Source organism: Phoxinus phoxinus (assembly GCF_949152265.1).
Source record: "Phoxinus phoxinus genome assembly, chromosome: 25".
NCBI lineage: Eukaryota > Metazoa > Chordata > Actinopteri > Cypriniformes > Leuciscidae > Phoxinus > Phoxinus phoxinus.
Window position 1 is genome coordinate 13,455,298 of NC_136900.1, and position 21,027 is coordinate 13,476,324.

At 36.9% G+C, this 21,027-nt stretch overlaps 1 protein-coding gene across 3 annotated transcripts in view; it reads right to left on the reverse strand.

Moving 5' to 3' along the window:
• Positions 1-21,027, reverse strand: part of ntrk3a (neurotrophic tyrosine kinase, receptor, type 3a) — a 189,968-nt gene that overhangs the window by 139,433 nt on the left and 29,508 nt on the right. For all 3 annotated transcript variants that reach the window (XM_079603551.1, XM_079603552.1, XM_079603553.1), the window contains exons 2-3: positions 7,691-7,765; positions 5,232-5,303 (exon numbers count right to left, since the gene is read on the reverse strand). In XM_079603551.1, coding sequence (XP_079459677.1) covers positions 5,232-5,303; positions 7,691-7,765 — 147 coding nt within the window. The remainder of the gene's footprint in view (positions 1-5,231; positions 5,304-7,690; positions 7,766-21,027) is intronic.

Sequence of the window (21,027 nt, forward strand, 5' to 3'; positions counted from 1 at the left end):
GGAAGCTGTCTTTCAGAACTTTGTAATGTGGCATTGCAATGCATCATGGGTCATGAGTGAGTGATGGTCTCATTGCCTGGATTCATTGGCTGGATTCATTCGGCAGGCCCAGTTTCAATCACGATCCATGATGCATGGTAATGTACTGTAGCTGAGGCATTTGGCGATATCCAGTCCTAAAATTTACTCAATTTGTATAGCAATCATATCAGACATTAGCTTTGGCTTAGCCAACCACATTCCTTAAGCTTTACATTTCACCTGACACAAAATGAATAATGCAAATATGCAAATAATGTCTCCCGGAAATGCGATTAGTCATTCTGCTCTGATGTCAACATTTCATAAAGCTCATCGAAATCACCAACAGGCATTATCATTAATATCCAATTCATATTTCAATGAGCGAAGAGGACACGTCAACACATTTAATGTGTTCTCTCAAAGCACTCAACTTTCATCAAGCCAAATAAAGCTCTCATTGGGGCTTAGGGGCCTTCGGAGCCCGCGGAGACAATGGAGCATCTCTCCTTTACTGATGAGCATCCTATCAAATTTCAGAGAGGGAGACATGGCTGACTGACTAACCACAAAGTCAAAGGCTCATTTTGGAGTTCTTTCACAGAGAAGGAAAAGATGTAAGCTGTTTTAGCGCGCTCCTCCCGTTGCGAGGGGAATAAAACAGCAGCCACATCAACGGTGGCATGAATAATAAATAATGTCATCTCAGAAACAAAGAGATAGATGGATGGAGCCAGAGAGAATAATGGAGGAAGATGAAAAAAGGCCAGAAAAAAGTAAAAAGAGAGAGAAAAGAGGGGGACGACTATGAGAGAGGGGTTTTTAGAGAAGGACAAAGACAGAGAGGGTGCAAGAGAATGACAAAGAGAAAATTCAAGAGAAAGTGTCATAATGTATGAATTAAGAAAGAGAGACGACCACCAAAACTATCATCAAGTTAGTGTAACCCTCTTAAATAAAAAACCTAAACACAAAAAACTTAAAAGAAAATTCTAAACAAAAGCAAAACTAAACTAAACTAAACAAAATACCGTACAAAAGACTAGTTTGTCTGACCAGGGAGTAACTTCTAAAAAGTAGTTCATATTTCAGCTTAGTTGGCATAAGTCATTTATTAATATTTTACAGCTTTCATTTTTTTTATATTAGGGCTGTCCGATTAATCATAATTGTCTTATGTCATTGTTTTGAGGACCTTTTTCTTACAGAAGATGACTTGGTATTATTTTTTGCTTAAGTATCTATAATTGTGAAAATTCACTGGTATTTAAAATAACTCATATTGTGAAAAGTCTTTGATCATCATATACCAATACACCAATAATGGTGTTAGTAGCCAGCAGCCATATCACCCTGTAGCCCAAGACCGGTTGCCCACTGAAGCTAAGCAGGGCTGAGCCTGGTTAGTACATGGATGGGAGACTCCTGGGAAATCCAGGTTGCTGCTGGTAGAGGTTTTAGTGAGGCAGGGGGCGCTCACTCTGTGGTCTGTGTGGGTCCTAACACGGGGACACTATACTGCCAAAGAGCACCTTCCTTCGGATGAGACGTTAAACCGAGGTCCTGACTCCTGACTCTCTATGGTCATTAAAAATCCCAGGATGTCCTTCGAAAAAGAGTAGGGGTGTAACCCAGGCATCCTGGCCAAAATATGCCCAGTGGCCTCTGTCCATCATGACCTCCTAATCATCCCCATAAACTGATTATCTTCATCACTGTCTCCTCTCCACCAGTAAGCTGGTGTGTGGTGGGCGTTCTGGCGCAATATGGCTGCCGTCGCATCATCCAAGGATGCTGCACATTGGTGGTGGTTGAGGAGATCCCCCCCTATGTAAAGCGATTTGAGGTCTCAGAAAAGGCGCTATATAAATGTAACGAACGAAATAATCATGGATTTCAATATTGACCGAAAATAATTGTGATTATGATTTTGCTATAATCGAGAATCTTTCATTCTTGATCAAATAAATGTTTAAATTATTGTTTATATATTTTTCCTCAAAGATTTGTTTAACTATGTTTTTGAGTAAAATTGACTAAATATAACAAAATATAGTGTGACGTCATTATTGCACTGATTCAATTTTATTAAAATTTTTATCAAAAGGCTACGAAACGAAAAACTGACAAATGACAGATTGCAAGTGGTCCATATAAAGGAAAAGTTACATTTTGTTGCCAAGGAGAAGCAGTGAGGGACTGGGAGGTTTTAATGAGAGTTACTGTCTGCTCTCCCTCTGCCATTCCTCATGGGAATAACCTTTACAGGATACCTAGGAAACCCATTCCTAGATATGAGTCCTCTGTCCATCGTCCAATGAAAAAAAGATGCTCTTGTAGAAATCCAGAAGGCAACCTTTCATTTCGCCACACATGGCCAGTAGACACATGAAAGCAAATCCCCCCTCTTCAAAAAGCAGGTCGACCAAAGCAACGGGCCCTTGTATTGATTTCTTTGTCTTTTATCTAAAGCTGCTGAAAACAAATTTCCTTTGCTGGTTGGGGTATGAAAACAAGGAATAAACACAAGGAAACAGGCCCCTCGACACCCAAACTCTTACTGCAAGGGTCACAAAGCTTGGTGAGTCTCCAAAACAAGAGGCTGCCAAAAATTATGAAAAAATAAAGACCATAAAAATTCACAATTCGCCCTATTTTGTTGGATCGTTCATGTTCTTGGGTTTTATTGTGTATGATTCACCAAAATAATAATAATAATAAAAGTTTCCTAATCTTTCATCAATATGTAATTACTTGCTTCACTTCAACTTTTCAGTTGAAAAACTGAAAATAAACTGTCAGTGGGGTAAGATACAATATACATTCTCTGAAATAAGTCTAATCTCATGCAATTACACAACAGTATGGTACCGTAATGCCATTTTCAGCATGTTTAGATGTAAACAAAACAGGAACTGACAATAGGAAATTTTAAATTGAGTTTGTTGATCCAGAACAGCACTGGTGCATTTCTTAATACTCGAGTTCCCTGTGAGAACAGTTATGTATGATTTATCTACGTCAAATATTTGGGTCATAAAACAGAAATGGGAAACAGATCAGAACACTGCTGCTTTATTCCCGGGCCCTGACCTTGTGTGTGTTGTGAACGGCATGTCCGGAAATCTCTGGGATTTTTTCGCTCATAAAAGTCAGAGCTCTTTGAAGACCACACACGGAATGGAGAATAAAAAAGGACCCCAGAAGAGACACTGGCATTACTGTACTTATCTGCCTGCCTGATGACTCTCAAACACACACACACACATACACTGTTAAATGTGTTCTCAAGGGGAAAACACACTGATATCTGTTGTCTTGGTCACCATTGTTCAATCACTAGTATTTAATAGGTTAAACTAAACAGGGCTGTGTTCCCCAAAAGCATTGTAAGCCTAAGTTGATCGTAGAGAACTGGTGGCAATTGTTCTGCGATCAAATTAGGCTTACAATGCTTTTGGTTTCAATTCTGTGTTCAGACTGGATTTATAGCCCTCACTTATGCATACATAGTATATATTGCATTCTGCCTGCTATAAAACAAAAACAAAAAACATTATTTCCTGTTTAATAGTCACACTAGAAATTAAAAGTCAACATTGAGTGCATTTTAGTAATAAGATTTCCATATGATTCGTATGGCCATCATGTGCTAATTATCAATATCGTTGATACTATATTTTGGCTCATTTGAAAATGATTTGGCTACAAATAAAAGTGTCTTAAATTTTTGGCCTATTAAATTCCATACAAATATACTATATTGCATTTAAAAAAGATCATTTATATTTACTACTTTCAAGTGTCTTTTTATTCACATAATGTATTTTTTCCCCTTGTTTGAAATCCAGAATTCCAATCCTAAACTATGAAAATCCATAATAAAAACGTAAATTATACATGTTTAAAACTATGATCTAAAACAAAAATTTAAATCAACCTTAATCTCTTTAAAAACATCAAACTGATTTTTCACCAAACTGACCCTAATAGTTACTTTATGAGACAAATGTATTCAGGATGCACAACATGCTAGCTATGAAAATAGATTTAGAAAGACAAATGAGTTTGCCATTTTGTTCCAAAAAAAGTTCAACAATTAAATGTGGTGGAAATGACACTGTGGCGGTAATGTTTCAGAAGAATTACAAAAATGTGTACAAAAGTGTGCAAATTCTGTGTAGTCTAAGTCTACACATAGTTTAAGCTGTAACAGACTGCTACTGTCCAGGTCGAACCTGAAGCTTGACGAGTAAAAAATGGTATCGCACACCCTACTGAAGTGCTTACAATGGACATGTAGTGACAAATACCTGAACATTCTATAAACACATTCATCGGGAGCGCTCACCAACACAAAATCGCATAGGCGTCGGTTTACGACAGAGAAAAAAAGAAGTGCATTTTCAGGCCGTGATGGACAGCACAAATTGTGTGTGGAGGTGACTGTGTGATTCCATGTCCTTTCCACCACTCACTGCAGAAAATTGGGAAATAACAGTCCTGTCACACTCGTCCAATTCAGCCTTCATTAGGTAAATCATCTCTCTCTCTCTCTGCCCACATTCTCCACCATCTTCTTCCCCGCCACTCAGGCAGCTCTACCTCAAACAAACTTTGTTTATTTAGAGCACACAACAGAGGGTCTTTGCTGACTGTCTCAACGAGGAAGTGAGCGTGCAATCTAACACAGAGAATTTCAAGAGGCACACATCGACGCTTTATGGCACAGACTGTTAAGCCAATTATCGAAAGGAGTCATTTCGGTCAAGCAATTTTAAACCATCAAACGACGATAGACAAAGACGATATGTTAACAAGAGCACTGCAAAGCTGCTCTTTAGAGATTAAAACCAACGTATGTGTCTGCTGGCCTGCTCGCAAAGCTCACATTTGAGAAATAGCTGCGGGTGGTGCTCAGTATCACATTGAGGAGAACTTTATCATCATAAATTATGCACGGGGGGCCGAGGCATCTCTCGATTAAGAGCAGCCATGATACCGTGAGAGTAGCCAAAGATGGAAAATGCATTGTCCCAATTTGCTAAACATGGCCTACTTAAGAAGATCTATTGCGTGGTGTAGATGAACGAGTGAACCCAACTTCACGATCCATCTCCAACAGTACGAGTCTCGAGGAACAAACAATTGACTTTCAAATGAGGTGTTTAATCAGAGGGCGCGGGAACATTCTAGTACACAGGACTCACATGTAGTGCAGGTTTGGGTTCTGAGCGAAGGCTCGCGGCTGAATCACATGTAGGTTGCAGTTCGCAATGGTCCTGAAATGGAAAAGGACAAACAAACAGGCATTAGTAGTTTCCCAACTATTTTGACATAATTTTTTTCTTGCTGGGCATTTTTTCAAAGTTGAAATACTTTAAATGTTGACATTACATTTTGAAACGCATGCAAAACGCATGCTAGCTTTTTCCACACAATTTTTTTTCATCTGCATGGGAGCAACATCAAAAGTGTGCAGCCACGCGCTTAGCTTAGAAAAATAATGTTTGTTATGACAAATATGTAAAACGAGGCCAAGATATGTGATGGTATCTTGGGAAACTGTAATTTTACTTGCGCTACAAAAAGACATTAACCACCTGCGGCAAAGGACAATTAGGTTATGCTAATGTCAAATGCTGCACCAAGTTGCTCTGATTAGCCTAAAAGATTTTGCACAAAAAAATGTCTTATTTGAGCAAATCATAGGTCTAAGAGGAGGTGAGCTGGCAAAAGAAGAGTGAAAGACCAGTTCACGTTCTTCATTTTAAATGGATCTGACAGCAGCTAGGGGCTAAACGGGCTGCTAATTGTCTAGCCATCTCGCAGCAGTGTCAAAAGGGGAAATGTGGACGTAAAAGGGAAAAAAAAATCATCTAATCTTCGCTTCCAGTCTGTCTCCTCTCCTCAAGTAACATCATTAAGGGCAGAATATCATCAAGAGCCTGCATCCTTGCTTCTGGAGTTATTTACGCTGGCAGCTGGAATCAATTATGTATATTGAATAAATTTTTTTCATTGGCATTTGTGAGATGTTTATTTGCACGAAGCACTCTCAGCTCTTGTTATTAGGGGCTTTTGCGGGGCCGATTGCAGCAAAGTATTTATTTTTGCATGAGGTCGGAGACTTAACCATCCATATTAAGCATTGTGTTCATTGGGCTTATCAACTGCTAATTTGGTATCACGAATGGTGGCCCAAATGGATGTCTCAGATCAGACTAGACTGATTCTGAGGAGGGTGATTTTAAGATTGCTGAGCAAATTATTAGAGGATAGGAGCTTTTAACATGTATGCCCAAATCCTGTTGGCTCCTTAAAATGCTGATATTCGATTGCAACATATGCAGATTAATCTTCGATGTCATTTCATTAATTACTGCTACCTTGATCCCTAGAAAATGTAACAAACATGCCTATTAAGATCAGTTCACACCAAGGACGATAACATTTTAATAATCATTTTAATTATTTAAGAACAGAAGACTTCCAACAACACACCTATAACATTCACACGACACAGAGGAACAATACCATTGTAATCAGTTTCAGAATGATTTTTTTCCCAGCTGATAAAAATATTTTCAGAAAATAAAAACATTAGAATCCACTAGAATTTGAAGAGATTGAACATTTAAAGAACGTTATTGTGCGTTGGTGTGAAAGCTTATGTAGTCATCATTCTTAGTGTGAACGGTAAATGTTCATATGATCCTCCTCTTGTCATCCAAGTATGTTTACTGCCTGCTTTACACGGGCGGAAATAGTACAACATTAAATGCGTCAAACAAATGGTTTTACGAACAAGGTGCAATAAGCCAAATTTGCATCAAAAATTCTAATAATGACAATGACTACTAAATTGTGGGTGAAAATGATGCACGTTTTTGCATTAAATTAGTGTGCTAAATGTTTGATGAACCTGCATTTGCATTAGTATGCAGGAAGAGCAAGAAGGCAAGCATATGCAAATTACATGCCCGTACCATCAAATTTTGCAACTTTTTGACCAATAGAGCATCTGAAATATCACAGATTGAAGTCCTAGGAGTAGCTACTTATGCATTTTAAATGTTTTATACTATGTTATTTATTAAAAACACAAAACACACATGTGACTCATGTTGTGGACTCCGACATAAATTCACATGCTAAAAGCCTGGAGTGATCACATTCGCTGTGGGGGAGGAAAAAAAACATGAATCTTCTCAGCTCAAAAAATCCCTCCTGTGCCAGACCGTGACCAGGTTCTGCCACGTCACCTTAATAGTGCGGGTTACAGTTAACTGCTAATGAGAACCTTATTAATCATTTCTCCTGGCCTCCATTAACCAGCCGAGCTGTAATAGGAAGGAAGAGGAGGTTTGAGTGGCTCTTGTGAGGGAGGAAGCCCTACTTATGAAGAGCCAAGTAAAGATATGTGCATCACCGTAGCAGACTGAACGAGGTAAAGCAAGTCTTGACCAGATGGAGTGTGTTGGGGGATGTAATTAAATTTTTCTGGCTACTTCAGCAGCATTATTTGATCATTTTAAAGCAGGCCTTGGGGAGACACTTTTTATGTGGGGCTGGCTAGAAAAAGCCACTGTGAAACTCGCCCATGCTAGAATGCCATCGCTAGCAATACGTTCCTGCAGATGTCAGATAAAAAAGATGTGGTACTCACAGTCTCTGAAGCCCAGTGTACAACTCCATGTCAACGCCCCTCAACTCCTGCAAGCCCGACCAGTTCTCAATGTGTCTGCAAAAACAAATCCAGAATATAGAATTAGAAGACATGCATCTATAAATTCTCATTAGCCTGTAGAGAAAGGAAAGATGTTGTAATTTGTTAAAAGAACAAAAACGAATAAATTTTTCAATTAATCATATGGCACAAGTGGATTTAGCACATCAAGTGTATTACATCATCATAATAAATGCACAATATGTAAAACAGATTCTCTTTTTTAGATTTGCTAAAGACTACCTTGTTGCAGTGTTATTAATCTCTTAGTATTTTATTTAATTAAGAGTGTTAGTTCAAGGAAAAAGTAAATGTAAAAATAGTTATGAGCATGCACAAGTATCCACTGAGAAATCAAATAAAAGCTCCAACTGATAAAGGCATAAAACGTTTTATTAGATCCCGAAGAACAAAAATAGACAGTGTTCGTGATTTTTTTTATCAGTACTGGTGCCAGTAGTTGACTGAAATAACTAGACCTCTTCAGCGCAGCTGTGACAAGAGCCAGCTGGCATCATCACTTTGTGAATTAGCACCCATTACAACACAAGACTCTGATTAATAAATGTTTTCAGAAGTTTCCCCAACGCCATAACTATGTTTCTAGAAGTTTCCCTAGCTTGAACACGTTGGGCATCCGCTGCTAAACGCTGATAAACACAGCCGCTTCGATGACAACGAGTGCTTGCCGGAGAGTAGACGCAAATCAAAGTGAAATGAAACTGAGTATTGTGTATCACATTTTAGTGAACTATTAAAACTTTTCATGTCAACACCAGTTAACTATAGCTATTACGAATACAGAGGCAAATACTTAATTTCATTACATAGACAACAAAATATCAAAGAGAACTCTACGAACAGACTCCCTTTGCTTGACCAGGCTGTTAAAAGGCAAATACAGGTGGTCATTTTCCATTCACAGCCAGTTATCAGAAGCATTACACATATTCTCGGCTCTTCATTTTTATAAGTTACCTACGTCACAAGCTGACACTTTGCATTCTGTGAACATCAGGATCCAGCAGAGTAATTAAGTCCACATTGGCCATTCAGACAGAACCAGTCATATGCAAACCAAAAATTAGCCTGGATAGATCCAGGCACAGAACATCTGTGGAGATTTCCAGAGATCAATGAGAATGGGGGAAACAAATAGCACACATTTCTCATTAAAGAGGCTTATTTCAGAGTAATATTATGGAAGTTGTATGTCTTGTAATGGTGATGTTCAAAGCAGACACACATTTACAAATGTTTCAAATCGCTAAACAAATTTTCTAGTTGGGGGAGAGACCGGAACGCAGAGAAAAACTGTTTTCCTAATCAATGGCGTACTGTGAAATGTGGTTTTTGGAAGCCCTTGGGTTTGAAGGACCCTCTTGGCTGCAGTAGAATGTTTTCCAGTGTCAGTGACGGAGCGTTTTAGATGAACAGCAGGAGGCTTCTGCTTCACCAGCATCTGTCTTCAGCTGGCTCATGTGCCATAGAGGACAGCCTGGAGACATATGTGGATATACTGTACCAGAACCTCATTATAACAGTAAACAAATATCAATCAGATAAACTATTACAAAGAGAAGAAGTGGTGCACTGATGGAATAAAATAAATATAATTAAAAATAATAAAGAAAAGAGTAAAGAAACATTCATGGCTATTTTGTTATTGGCATGAAATGCAGGCAGGAATTTACTACAGTCAGTGTTAAATGCTTCACATTTATCCCCCAGTTTCACAAACCAGTCTTACTAGTCCCAGACCAAAATACATGTTGAGCTGTTTAAACTGAAAGCAACTTGCACTGACATTTCTTAAAATACGTCATTGATTTGTCTCAGTAATGTTTTTTACTTTTCTAAGTAACGTTCATAAAAGTTACATAAATGTCCTAATTGAACAAAAGCCTAATCCTTACTTAGTTTAAAATCAATATGACGTGACACAATTTGTTTTGCCAAAAAGCTATTTTCCTCTGACAGAAATGGCATTGTTGTCAAAATTGTGATACTTAATTTGACGTCAATTGACCTGTCAACTGGACAACTTTAAGAGAATATTAAAAACACTTAGAAAATGTATAAACATTCATTTAAAATACATAATTTATAAAATTATAGAATTTGTATATTATAAACTATTATTCCTGTCTTGACAACTCTTGAAATATTTGGCATGATAATGGGTATGACAATGTTGATATGTTTGGTCTTGGCGGAATAGACCTGCTACGCTGTTGTTATTGCTGCTTCAGAGCAAGTACAGCACTTACTACAGCCAATACACAACATCCTGCTGTGAGCAAGTAAGACATGCTGCTGCTGTACAATACAGCATGCCTGAATTATCCATAGCAGATTTATACAGGTGGAGCTGGGGAAGGTGGAGGGTTTCTGAAAGTGCACTGCAACTGCTACAGCAAATTCTGACCAGTATTTGAAGGTTGAGCAGCGAGCTCATTGGCTACTGATACAGCAGGAACCAGTCAGCTGTGCCCTATAGAGAATGATGTGATTGCAAGTAGATTGAGTTAAGGACCTATCAGCCTGCGCCATCTAGAGTGACATGACAGAACAGATATTATAGATAAACATTTAAAAGGATACAAAATATTTCTATTTCAATAAATGCTGTTCTTTTGAATTTCTATCCATTTACAAAATACTGAAAAATTAATTAAGCATAAACATTAAGCAGCAGCACAACTTTTTGTAACATTGATGATACTGAGAATGTTTTTTGTGAGGAGCAAACCAGCATATTAGAATGATTTCTGAAGGATCATGTGACACTGAAAGACTGAGTAATGATGCTGAAAATTCAGCTTTGACATCACAGAAATAAATTAGAAATATAACAAAAAATATATATATTATACATTTTTTTTTTTTATAATAGGCCTATATTTCACAATATTAACAGGTTTTACTGTATTTTTGATCAAATAATTGCAGTCTTGTTAAGCATAGACAAAAAATCATCTATTTTGTTTTCATTATTATTGACAGACCCAAAATAATCTTTCATCAACAAACTTTTGATTTCATTGACGAGAACAACATTCACTGTAGTTCACCATTACTCGTTGTCTGGTGCTCCCAAACGACTAGTTTAAATTACCCACAATGCAATTACATCTAAGCTAATGACAAAGCGTTTAATTGAGGAGAAAGCTGCCACATCCCCTGGAGCATTTGGCTCGTCAGCGATGCAAATTCGCGCACTTGTAGTTTGCTGTCATGGAAATGCGATTCCCAGAGGTCTCCCCTCTCGTCCGCTGACAGGAAGTGCCGCTTGGCATCTGGTGGCGAGCAAATCGGGCGGTGTAGGCAATTTTGCCACACTCCTAAAGGAATCCCGAGTCTTAATCGCTTATTTATCTCTGGCACTTAACGACAAATGATTTAAAACTTCTGGGATTTGCCACTGTGTCATGCTCTCGATACTGTCAGTTCAATCATTCAGTGGCTTAGGCGCTTCGCTCTCCTGATCACTCATTCGCTCACACATACACACACCCAGATGCTGTTTTTCTTGACACCGCGGTAAGCAGCTGCATGACACACATCTCAGATAGATGTGTCCGGGAAATTACGAGCTGCTCTCCATCTGTTGCTAGCATCAGGTTTTCTGAGCTCGGCTTGCACATATTTACATCAGCCGTAGAAATTTAACAATGTCCATATCTTGTCTGAACATGCCGACCATCTACACTTGATCTGTGTCTGTATGAGTGGGCGAGTGTGGGTGCATTTATGAGAAAAACAGACCAAAACCGGCACAGAGACGCCTCGATGCACATCCCGATTGGTTACTACGCATGATTCTGCTCGTAAGTGATATTTATGACAGGTTGGGCGATCTCAAATCTTCTCAAATCTCTTTGAGCTTTGAGAAGATTGAGGGTCCGTCTTTTCATTCCATGGATCTTATGATATGACAATCGTACTAAATCAATTCTACAAATTTGACCCAAAAATAAAATTGTCATTTACTTACCCTCATGTTCTTCCAAACCTTAGCACAAAATGAGACATTTTGAAGAATGTTAAACTGACCATATTGTCTGACGTAAAACACAAAAACTAAAACTGCTTAAAAAAAAAAAAGTTTGTTAATTAAAATATATTTCATTAATTAGAATAAATAAAATGTACATATTGGATGGGAAAAAAAACTTGACTTAAAGCTACAGTATGTAAGATTTTCAGCCACAAGAGGGCGCTGTTTCCAACAATAACAAAGGCGAATCTTGATGACGCTATGAAGGAGAGTGGAACGATGGGAGATGTCGTTTTCAACATCCAGAAACGTATGGAATTAATGAATCATGATCAGGGATGAGGTAATTTATTAGTTTTTGTATTACCTGTACGTCTGAACGCAAAATTTTATGTCATGATAATGAATTAACTACAAGGAACGCGAAATGTTATGCTATATTATCCTGTTACAGCTATTTGTCAAATGATTTGTTAGGTTAATGCTGCGTAGTTTTAGGATGTTTATAGTTAAGTGTTGTTTTACGTGTTCAAACCAATCGTAGTAAAATAAAATTTGAACGGACATTTGCAAGTAATGGCTTAATATTTTTTAACAACAGATATCCGATTGTATTTAATTGCACTGCCATAATCGGGGGGCCGGCCCACCTTGTACAGAATATAAAATAATGACGGAAATCATAATAGGCTATTACATGCGTTGGTGCGGGGATGCGGCCGACAAGTTTTTATAATTTATAATGTTGATGTAGGTTATCGCATCACGATAGTGTCGTGGGCAAGTGTGCCATCATATAACGTGGGAGACCCGAGTTCGTGTCCCAGTTAGAGGAACTTTTTTTTACTAACGCATTTGTCCACGTGATATTGCGGAAACCAAGGATAGTGCGGATATTGCGTCACTGACAGGCGACATTTTTTTCCGGGACGGACAATTATTTAAAATTGGAATTTCTCTGAAATAAAAAATCTTTGGAGACTTTTGGGATATTGTAAGTACATAACTGCAGGAAATATATCACACTGTCCAAGTGATTTTTGGATCTTTTATTACAAAATTGTTACATATTGTATCTTTAACCTAAAATTAAAATAGACATTGTAAAAAGCTAATTCAAAAGCTCATAAACATATCATCACAATCATATATAAATAATAATAAAATAGCCAATAATAAAAAGCACCATATTTTAAAGGCATATTTTATCCAAAAATCTAAAATTCTATCATAATTTCATCAATATGATCTGCATGCATGTAATTCTTCTGCAGAAAACACAAGATATTTTGAAGAACGTTGGTAGTTTTGGTGAAAATTGATTGACTTCCAATGTATGGACAAAAAATATGTTTCAAAGAAGTCATTTTCATACAGATTAGGAACGCCATGGTGGTGAGTGAATGAAATGACAATTTTTGTGTTAACTATCCCTTTAAAACATAGCGCAGAGCTTCACAGTCTCAGTACCCATTCAAGTTCATTACATGAACAGTATCGCACAGAAGAAAATCATGCAGGTTTGGAACAACATGAGGGCAAGTCACATCTGGCTATCAGGATGATTTTTCACAGTTCTTTGAGTAATCATCAGCATTTCTTTAAACGCTGACTAGATTCTGCAGATTGCGCTTCAATCGAAAGTTAAAGACATGGAGAAATCGAAATTTGGAGGTGACGTTGGCGGATGGACTAGACAGATCCGAAAGTGTGAGCTGGGTTTTTGCCCCTGTGACTAACTGACACATCGACTAATTGATGGGTCCATTGATTGTACTGTGCAGTTTCTAAATGACCAGTAATGAGTCAAAGAGCAGACCCCGTGTGTCTAAAGAACACGTATCTAAAGTAGACACGACCTCCTGTCCTGTTCACTTCCAGACCGATTTAGCCTTCTTCAGTCATCATATTATATGGATTCATAAATCTTTCTAGTAAGCACACATAAAACAATCTTAAGAAGCATTCCTGTGAGGATTCATTAAATATGTGCAACAGTTTTCCAGAATAAACATTCATGAGCTAAAAGCTTCTGCAAAAGGCCTTGAATTAATCACAATTCGTTTTATTGTAGAGATGTAAGCATTACTTTTATGGTGAAACTGTCTTTTGACACTTCAAGACTGCCTTAAAAAAACATGCTGCCATAAAACTTTTCAAATTCACTCAAATACTATGGCTTATATTGCTGTCATATAATGAAATGGTTATTGTAAAAGAAACCGTCAAACTAGAATTTCCTCCATCCATAAAATTTCCAACCATAAAATAAAGGATGTTTTCTATATTCCAGGCAAAAGCTTTACATAGCCTATCCATAACACTGTCACCTCAGCTCTATTCTGTACGACACAAAAGGATATATTTTGTAGAGTGTCCAAGCTGCTCTTTTTAATCCAGGAAAAATAAAAGGTAATTTGGGTTTGGAAAGATGTGAGGGTGAGTAAACAATGACCAAATATATACACATCCATTCTGAAAACAACAGCAGAAAAGCTGTTATCTAAGACAGGTCCCTACAGTGAAAGGGAAGCCCTACCTTTTGCATTCTCCTCACATCAAAAAGCAATATAAGATATCTGTTTTTTTTTGTGAAAAACAATGCAGAGCTGCAGCTAACAAGATAAGCATGTCTTGTTTTAAGTCCCAAGTTAGCATTCAAAATCTTGAAGCAACATGAAGCGGAAGTCAAGACACGAGCATATTGCTTTAAATTTGCATCTATCACTATCCACACAAATTCATGTCTGCCATAGCATTACATAAAATGTTGTGTTTTAAAGTATCGACATGACCATATATCTACAAAACAATGCAATGGAAAGTTTTGTTGTCCCGATACCCACACAAAAAAAAGGCTTTTTTCAAGATTTACGAATTAATTAATAGTAAAATCCGATCAAATTTTGATATAATTGAATTATCCTTAGTCCTTACGTATGAAAAAATCTTAAATCATAATTTGTAATGATTAAAGTAAAAAACTAGAGCATAATAAAACATTTTGTATAGATCTTAAACTTAAATTTGAACATTTAATTTTTTTGATTTATGAATCACAAACAAATTGTTCCATTAGGTTGTACACAAATTGTTCTATTAAGCTCTATGCTTAGTTTTTTTTTACAAATTTAAAATTCTTCATTTATCAAATGAATATGTAAGGATTATTCGATTCAAACTGATGGAATTTTATTAATAATTGAAATGTGTAAATCTTGAAAAAAAAAAACAGTTGTTGGTTTTTTTTTATGTATAAAATTAGGACTTCGAAAGAATACCTGACTAAAATATCTCGATACAACATGACAAAAACCTAAAACAACAGGAAAAGTTAATGGAATAATAGATGACCCATATTTTATGTATTAATTTAAGAAAAATGTTAATCTCTCACTTGCAAATGTGCCTGTCCTGTTTTTATTTTTTTAGCATTTCTATTTTAATAGACAATAAACACAATTTTAAAAATAAATTGCTGTAATGTTGTCAAAGTCCTCAGCTTGGGAAATGTGCATGTATATATGACCTCTGATCCAGTTCATAACAAAATGCTGATGCTCGAAAGATTTCATCAGGCAAGCCCTTTCTGTTTCACACAGGAGAATTTCTTAGGACATTACATTTCACAGTAACAAAATTACCACTGACCACTGGTGCGTTCTCTGCAAAGAGCAGATTGCTCTATGAATGGCTATGGAAGTACATCATTACATCCCAAACCTCCAAAAACTTCTAGTTCCGTCTCCGAAATGGCGTTGCAACAGGAGGGATTGGTCTGCGTTTCATAAATATTCCAGTATTGGAGATCTGCATATGCGCTCTGTTTGATGTAGGGAACCTGAGAGACGGAAAGAAACGCTGGGAGACTCGCCAGCTCTAAATCTTCCCTTCACTTCAGCTTTAGGTGAAGAATGAATACAAAGTCATGGTGAGTTACTGAACCATTCCAATAATTAACTTCATGTAGCAACACGCTGGCGTAGCGAGATCTGACAACCCCACAAAACTTCATTTCTCTTTCTATTGTTGTTCCTTCCCTTCTTTCCTTTCGATCGTCAACATGACAGATGCACAGCCAAAGCTATAGGAGTCCAGATCATTTATTTTACACATCAATGATTCAACTTCTTTGCACACTGAAAGGGAATGCTAAAAAATAAACAAGGAGCTAGAAATCAAACTCCAAGCAAGCATATTCCAGTAACCACGGATGCTGATGCATCTGGGACCAGCCTTTGATGAAATGTAGGACTATAATAGACTTGTTGACAATATTGCCAAAGCCAAATCTAAAAAGCTTCCACTAACCTTTAAAACACCACTTTTTTTTTACATCGACTCAGAGAGTTCTTTTATTTTCATTTAGATGTTAGAAAAATGAGTGCTTCCAATAAAGCTGGATTGTGTCAAGGTGTGCATGGTTCATGGCATCACGCCTTGCTAAAAGAGTTTAGCATGAACCTGAAATGGCCAGACTCATGTCTTGCCAACAAATCCCTCAAATAGAACTGAAATTGTCAGTACTATGACATCTACAGAGGGGAACTCTGACCACAAGGTCAAAAAAACTGTTTAGCTATAAGCTGACCTTCCACTTTGTTGCACAATTCGCTATAAAAAGCGCCAGACTTTATGCCCACAGTCAAAAGTCTTGCTTGCATTTCAATCATCTGAAGTATGTTTTACATTTATGCATTCCACAGATATTTTAATGCATATTTATCAGTACGTACAAACCCTGGGAATCAGTATGATTAGCTTTCATAAAAACTAAATAGACAAAAAAACACGAAATTTAAAGACACATATGTAACTTTTTTTAATCCGCCGTCACACAGAGCCGAAGCACAACCAAAACAATGTTCTTCTGCAAAGTGCAAAGTTTTGTTTTTTAACAGCGAGGGGGTCAAAAGTGACAATGTTCCTTAAAAAGTAAAATATTAAAACTGAACTTAAATAAATTTGTATTACTATAAAACTAACTAAAATTAAATTAAAATTGTCCAAAAATAATTTTGGAGTTTGATCCATGGTATATAAAACTCGAAACCTTTACAAACCATCTGTACATTAGTGTTAATTTAGTATTATTTATATTATATATTTATACTTTTGTAATTTGTTTATATTTTTAAGTCAGTAATTAATTTGAATCAGTTTTAATTTTAGTCATTTTAGTGCCTAAACTTTTCAGTTAGTTGCCCAGGCAACATTTTTTCACCTAATTTATATATTTTGCACCTTCATTTTTTCTTTATATCAGTTACAAAAAATATTGTATTTCTTTAAACAAACATTTTTAACAAAAATAAAACTAAAACTAACAATGATAGATTGAAAACTAAATTGAAAAGACAAATTGAAATTAAAATATAAATATAAAAAACGTTAATACCCCTGTTGGGAATTGAACCCATGACATTAGCTACCCATTAAAAAAAGGGAATATGATTTACTTTGAAACCATTTTCACTCAGAAGTTCACAAATTGCGTTGAATTAAATTCAACAAAAAAGTATCACATTGAACTAAACATGAGATTATGGAGAAAGACTAAAATCTGGAAAAACATAATTTTAACATCATGCTAAAGCCACAGGAACACGCTACACAGGAAACAGAGCTATAAATATAGTTAACGGTGACAAAAAAGACCACGTATGGCAACATAAAAGATTGAATCCCAGAATCCCAGCCCTGGTTCGAAGAGCTGCGACAGTGCAATGACCTCAACTCCGCTGGGTGCAGAAATTACAGGGGTGACACTGAGGATCTGAAAGCCATCAGACAAACTTGCACTGCTTCTCAAAGCCTCATTTATTGGCTTGAAAGAAACACAGAATGCTTTTTTGCGGCCGGACCCCTGTGGCAATCCGTGAGGCTAAGCCGATGACTGTGCTTTAGCCAGAGATGGAAGAGAAGGCACGGGGAGGTGCAGAAGAGCCGAGGGAGGTCGTTTGGCCTTTTCTTTTTACTCCCTCCATCTCTGCCGCCCCTGATCTCAGCGGTGAAGCCGCCCACTCGCTCAGCTGTTCTCTGGAAGCCGCAGCTTTAAAGACTGGTTTTGCAACCACCTACAGAACCAGCCTACATGAAGACGAAAAAACAATACCCCTCATCCCCTTCTCAAAAAAGCAATTGAATCATAATAGTTCAAACTGTAGTCCAAACACACCTGCTGATTGAAAGTAGGAAGGTGGTACAGTATGTGCTGTAAATACCACAGGAAACGGCTCACATGCACACAAACGCTAGGCATATTAGCATACTGCTTTTATCCCAGCGCCGCTGTTCTGGATCAACAAGCCCTCAGCAGCATGAGGTACCGCCATATTGTGCTGAGTCTGCAACTTATTCCGGCCCGGGTTGTTAAAACAAGCACATATCTGAAAGCAATGATGCAATTCCAGCTCGTGCTGCACCAAAGATATGTACAAAAAATACAAAGACATGCGTTTACCAGATGCACACGACTGATACTTGATTTCAAATGTTTCTTGATTCAAAAGGTTTAACGTTCACTAGCAAAAGTGCTTTGTACTGATGTATTGTAGTTACCATAAAACTGTAAATAAACCTTAATGTTAGTTATTTTGGTAAAATTTTACAGTAAGGCTAAATTTGTTTATCTGTTAAAATAATTTTTTAACATTAATCTACAAAACTGTTCAAACGTTTGGGGTTTTAAAGTAATTTATATTTTTCGTTTGCATGAATGCTTAAATTGATCAAAAGTAACAGTGAAGACATTTAAAATGTTACAAAAGATTTATATTTTAAATAAATGCTGTTCTTTTGAACTTTCTATTCATCAAAGAATACTGAAAAACATTATCACGGTTTCCACAAAAATATTAAGCAGCACAACGGTTTTCATCAATGATAATAAGAAATGTTTCCTGAGCACCAGATCAGCATATTAGAATGATTTCTGGACAGCTTTGCCATCACAAGAATAAATTACATATCGAAATGTTAAAACAGAAAACATATTTTAAGTTGGAATAAAGTTTACAATATTGCTGTATTTTTTGATCAAGTAAATGCACCCTTAATTAACATAAAACACCTTTTTAATAAATGCTGTAAAATAAATTATTGTAATAAATAAATAAATAAATAACTGATGATTAACAAATGCAAATAAATAGAACCTTGTTTTTTTCTTGATCATTTAAAATGATCTGAAATAATCCAAAAGTGCTGCATGTGAGGCTGAAACACGCAGTTCACAAATTATACTGGAAAGGAGTAGTTTGGAGCCCAGTCACACATTATACAATATATTAAAAGATTTAAACAATAGCACTGCTGAAAGTCAGAAGTCAAACGTGGAAACATTCTCAGTTGTGAGTGACGCTATGATAATTTGTGCCAGTGCTTTGTACATGTGGTAAAAATGAATCCATCAAAACATGCTGAGAAAATAGGATTCACCTGTGAATACAGCTGCATCCTCAAAACCACAAATGGGAAACTTTATCTCATTCATTGAGTTCCATTAAATGTTCAGGGTCACTGTAGACAGATAATACTAAAAGATGGTTTCCATGGAAACACTTCTTTTGTTTGAATATTAGCATGCTATGAGATCTTGCTAAACAGGATACAAACTTCAGCTCAAAAAAATTAAAGTCAACATGAAATAAAAATTGACCCGATTTACTTTGTTAGTGCATATTACTAGTCTTGTGGTGAATAATTAATCCGTGTTACAGTTTTTCTCAATTGTTTACACACAAATACTGGTACTTGAGACACAATGACCACAACATGTAACTCATTCACCAACCCCCTGAACCAATTCTGCTAAACTACAAGCACAATTGATCGTTCGCAAAAGCCACGCCCCTTAGTTATTGTTACTACGCCCGTCAAACAATTGAGAACCAGACACATGGCTGGGTTGAGCTCCATACATTAAGTGATTGGTTTTGGAGTAATGCAGCAGACATATCCTCCTGGGCATGACAGAAACTATAGACAGAATAGCGCACGGGAGCACATGCACAAAACAGTTTTGTAAAATTATATCTCAATAATTTTTATTTGATCATATATCATTTTACTAAACTGTTTTGCGCATGTGCTCCCGCGCGCGCTATTTCAGTCACAACACTGCAATCAGAGGACGCGCTGAAACCATCAACTCTCGATGCGGTTCTCTTCATTCATAACTCGTAGCCTACTGAGAAGGATATTTTTGTGTAAATAGTTGTGCAACTGCGCAAACTTTGTTTTGAAGTTTAATGCTTGATTTCCAGAGGAATTTGTGACTGTGTACCTGTTAAACCACATCAAAGTTTCGTAATTAGTAAGTCCGTGCTTTTTCTCTATTTTTTCTCTTGTTTGCTGACTGATGGGGGGGCCGCGCAGTGCCGTAGTGAAACAGTGTTTGTACATGTAGCCTATTTTTTAATTGTAGTTGCAAGCAATCATAAAATACAGCATATGAAAAAAAAAAAAAAAAGGAAAAAAAAGGTGAGAAACGGACCTCGGGTCAGGCTTAAAATATAACGTAATGTTCGGGTCGGGTCAGGTTAAATTATTTCGAGTTCGGGCTTAAGTTTTAAGCCCGTGCAGACCTCACTGCCATAGGCGCATCGTTTCACCATCTTGCTGAAATCGCAATGTTTGACGGAGGTCCTTCTCCTTAGTTACAGTTGCTGAGCTAGGATTGGACGAGAACCGTTCGAGGGCGGGGTTTTGCGAACAGTCAATTCCTGCTTTACACTCAATTTGCAGCTCTAAAACACGATTCTCTGCATATGGCACAATTTTCATGCAGAAAATCTCTTGGTTTCACAAGGAACACACTGCCATTCAAATATGCACACTGACTGATCACAAGGGCAAACACCCGTCACACAGTTTTACAATTAGCAATCAGAGCTTTAGCATAAAAGGGCAACAAGTGAGCTCTTCAATGAGCAATGGATGCCAACATTGGATTTTATTTTATTTTTTTACTGTAACTGTATACAGTAAATTATTCTGTTGTTTTGTATGTAGAACACACTGTATGTGCAACTTTGTGTTGGGATACACTGTGTACATTGTTTTTGTGGGAAAAATAAAATATATTTGTTACCGTGTATTTGTGTGTTCTGATAGAAACAATATTCTCAAATATTTTACAACACACTTATGCATGTACTGTCTGTAGTAAGTGTAACACTGAACAAAAAAAGGCCTAAGTCATTATGATGAATGGAGAAGAAGTGTTTTCCATTCATCATAATGTTTTACATTGAGCACGTCAGTGTTTAACTGG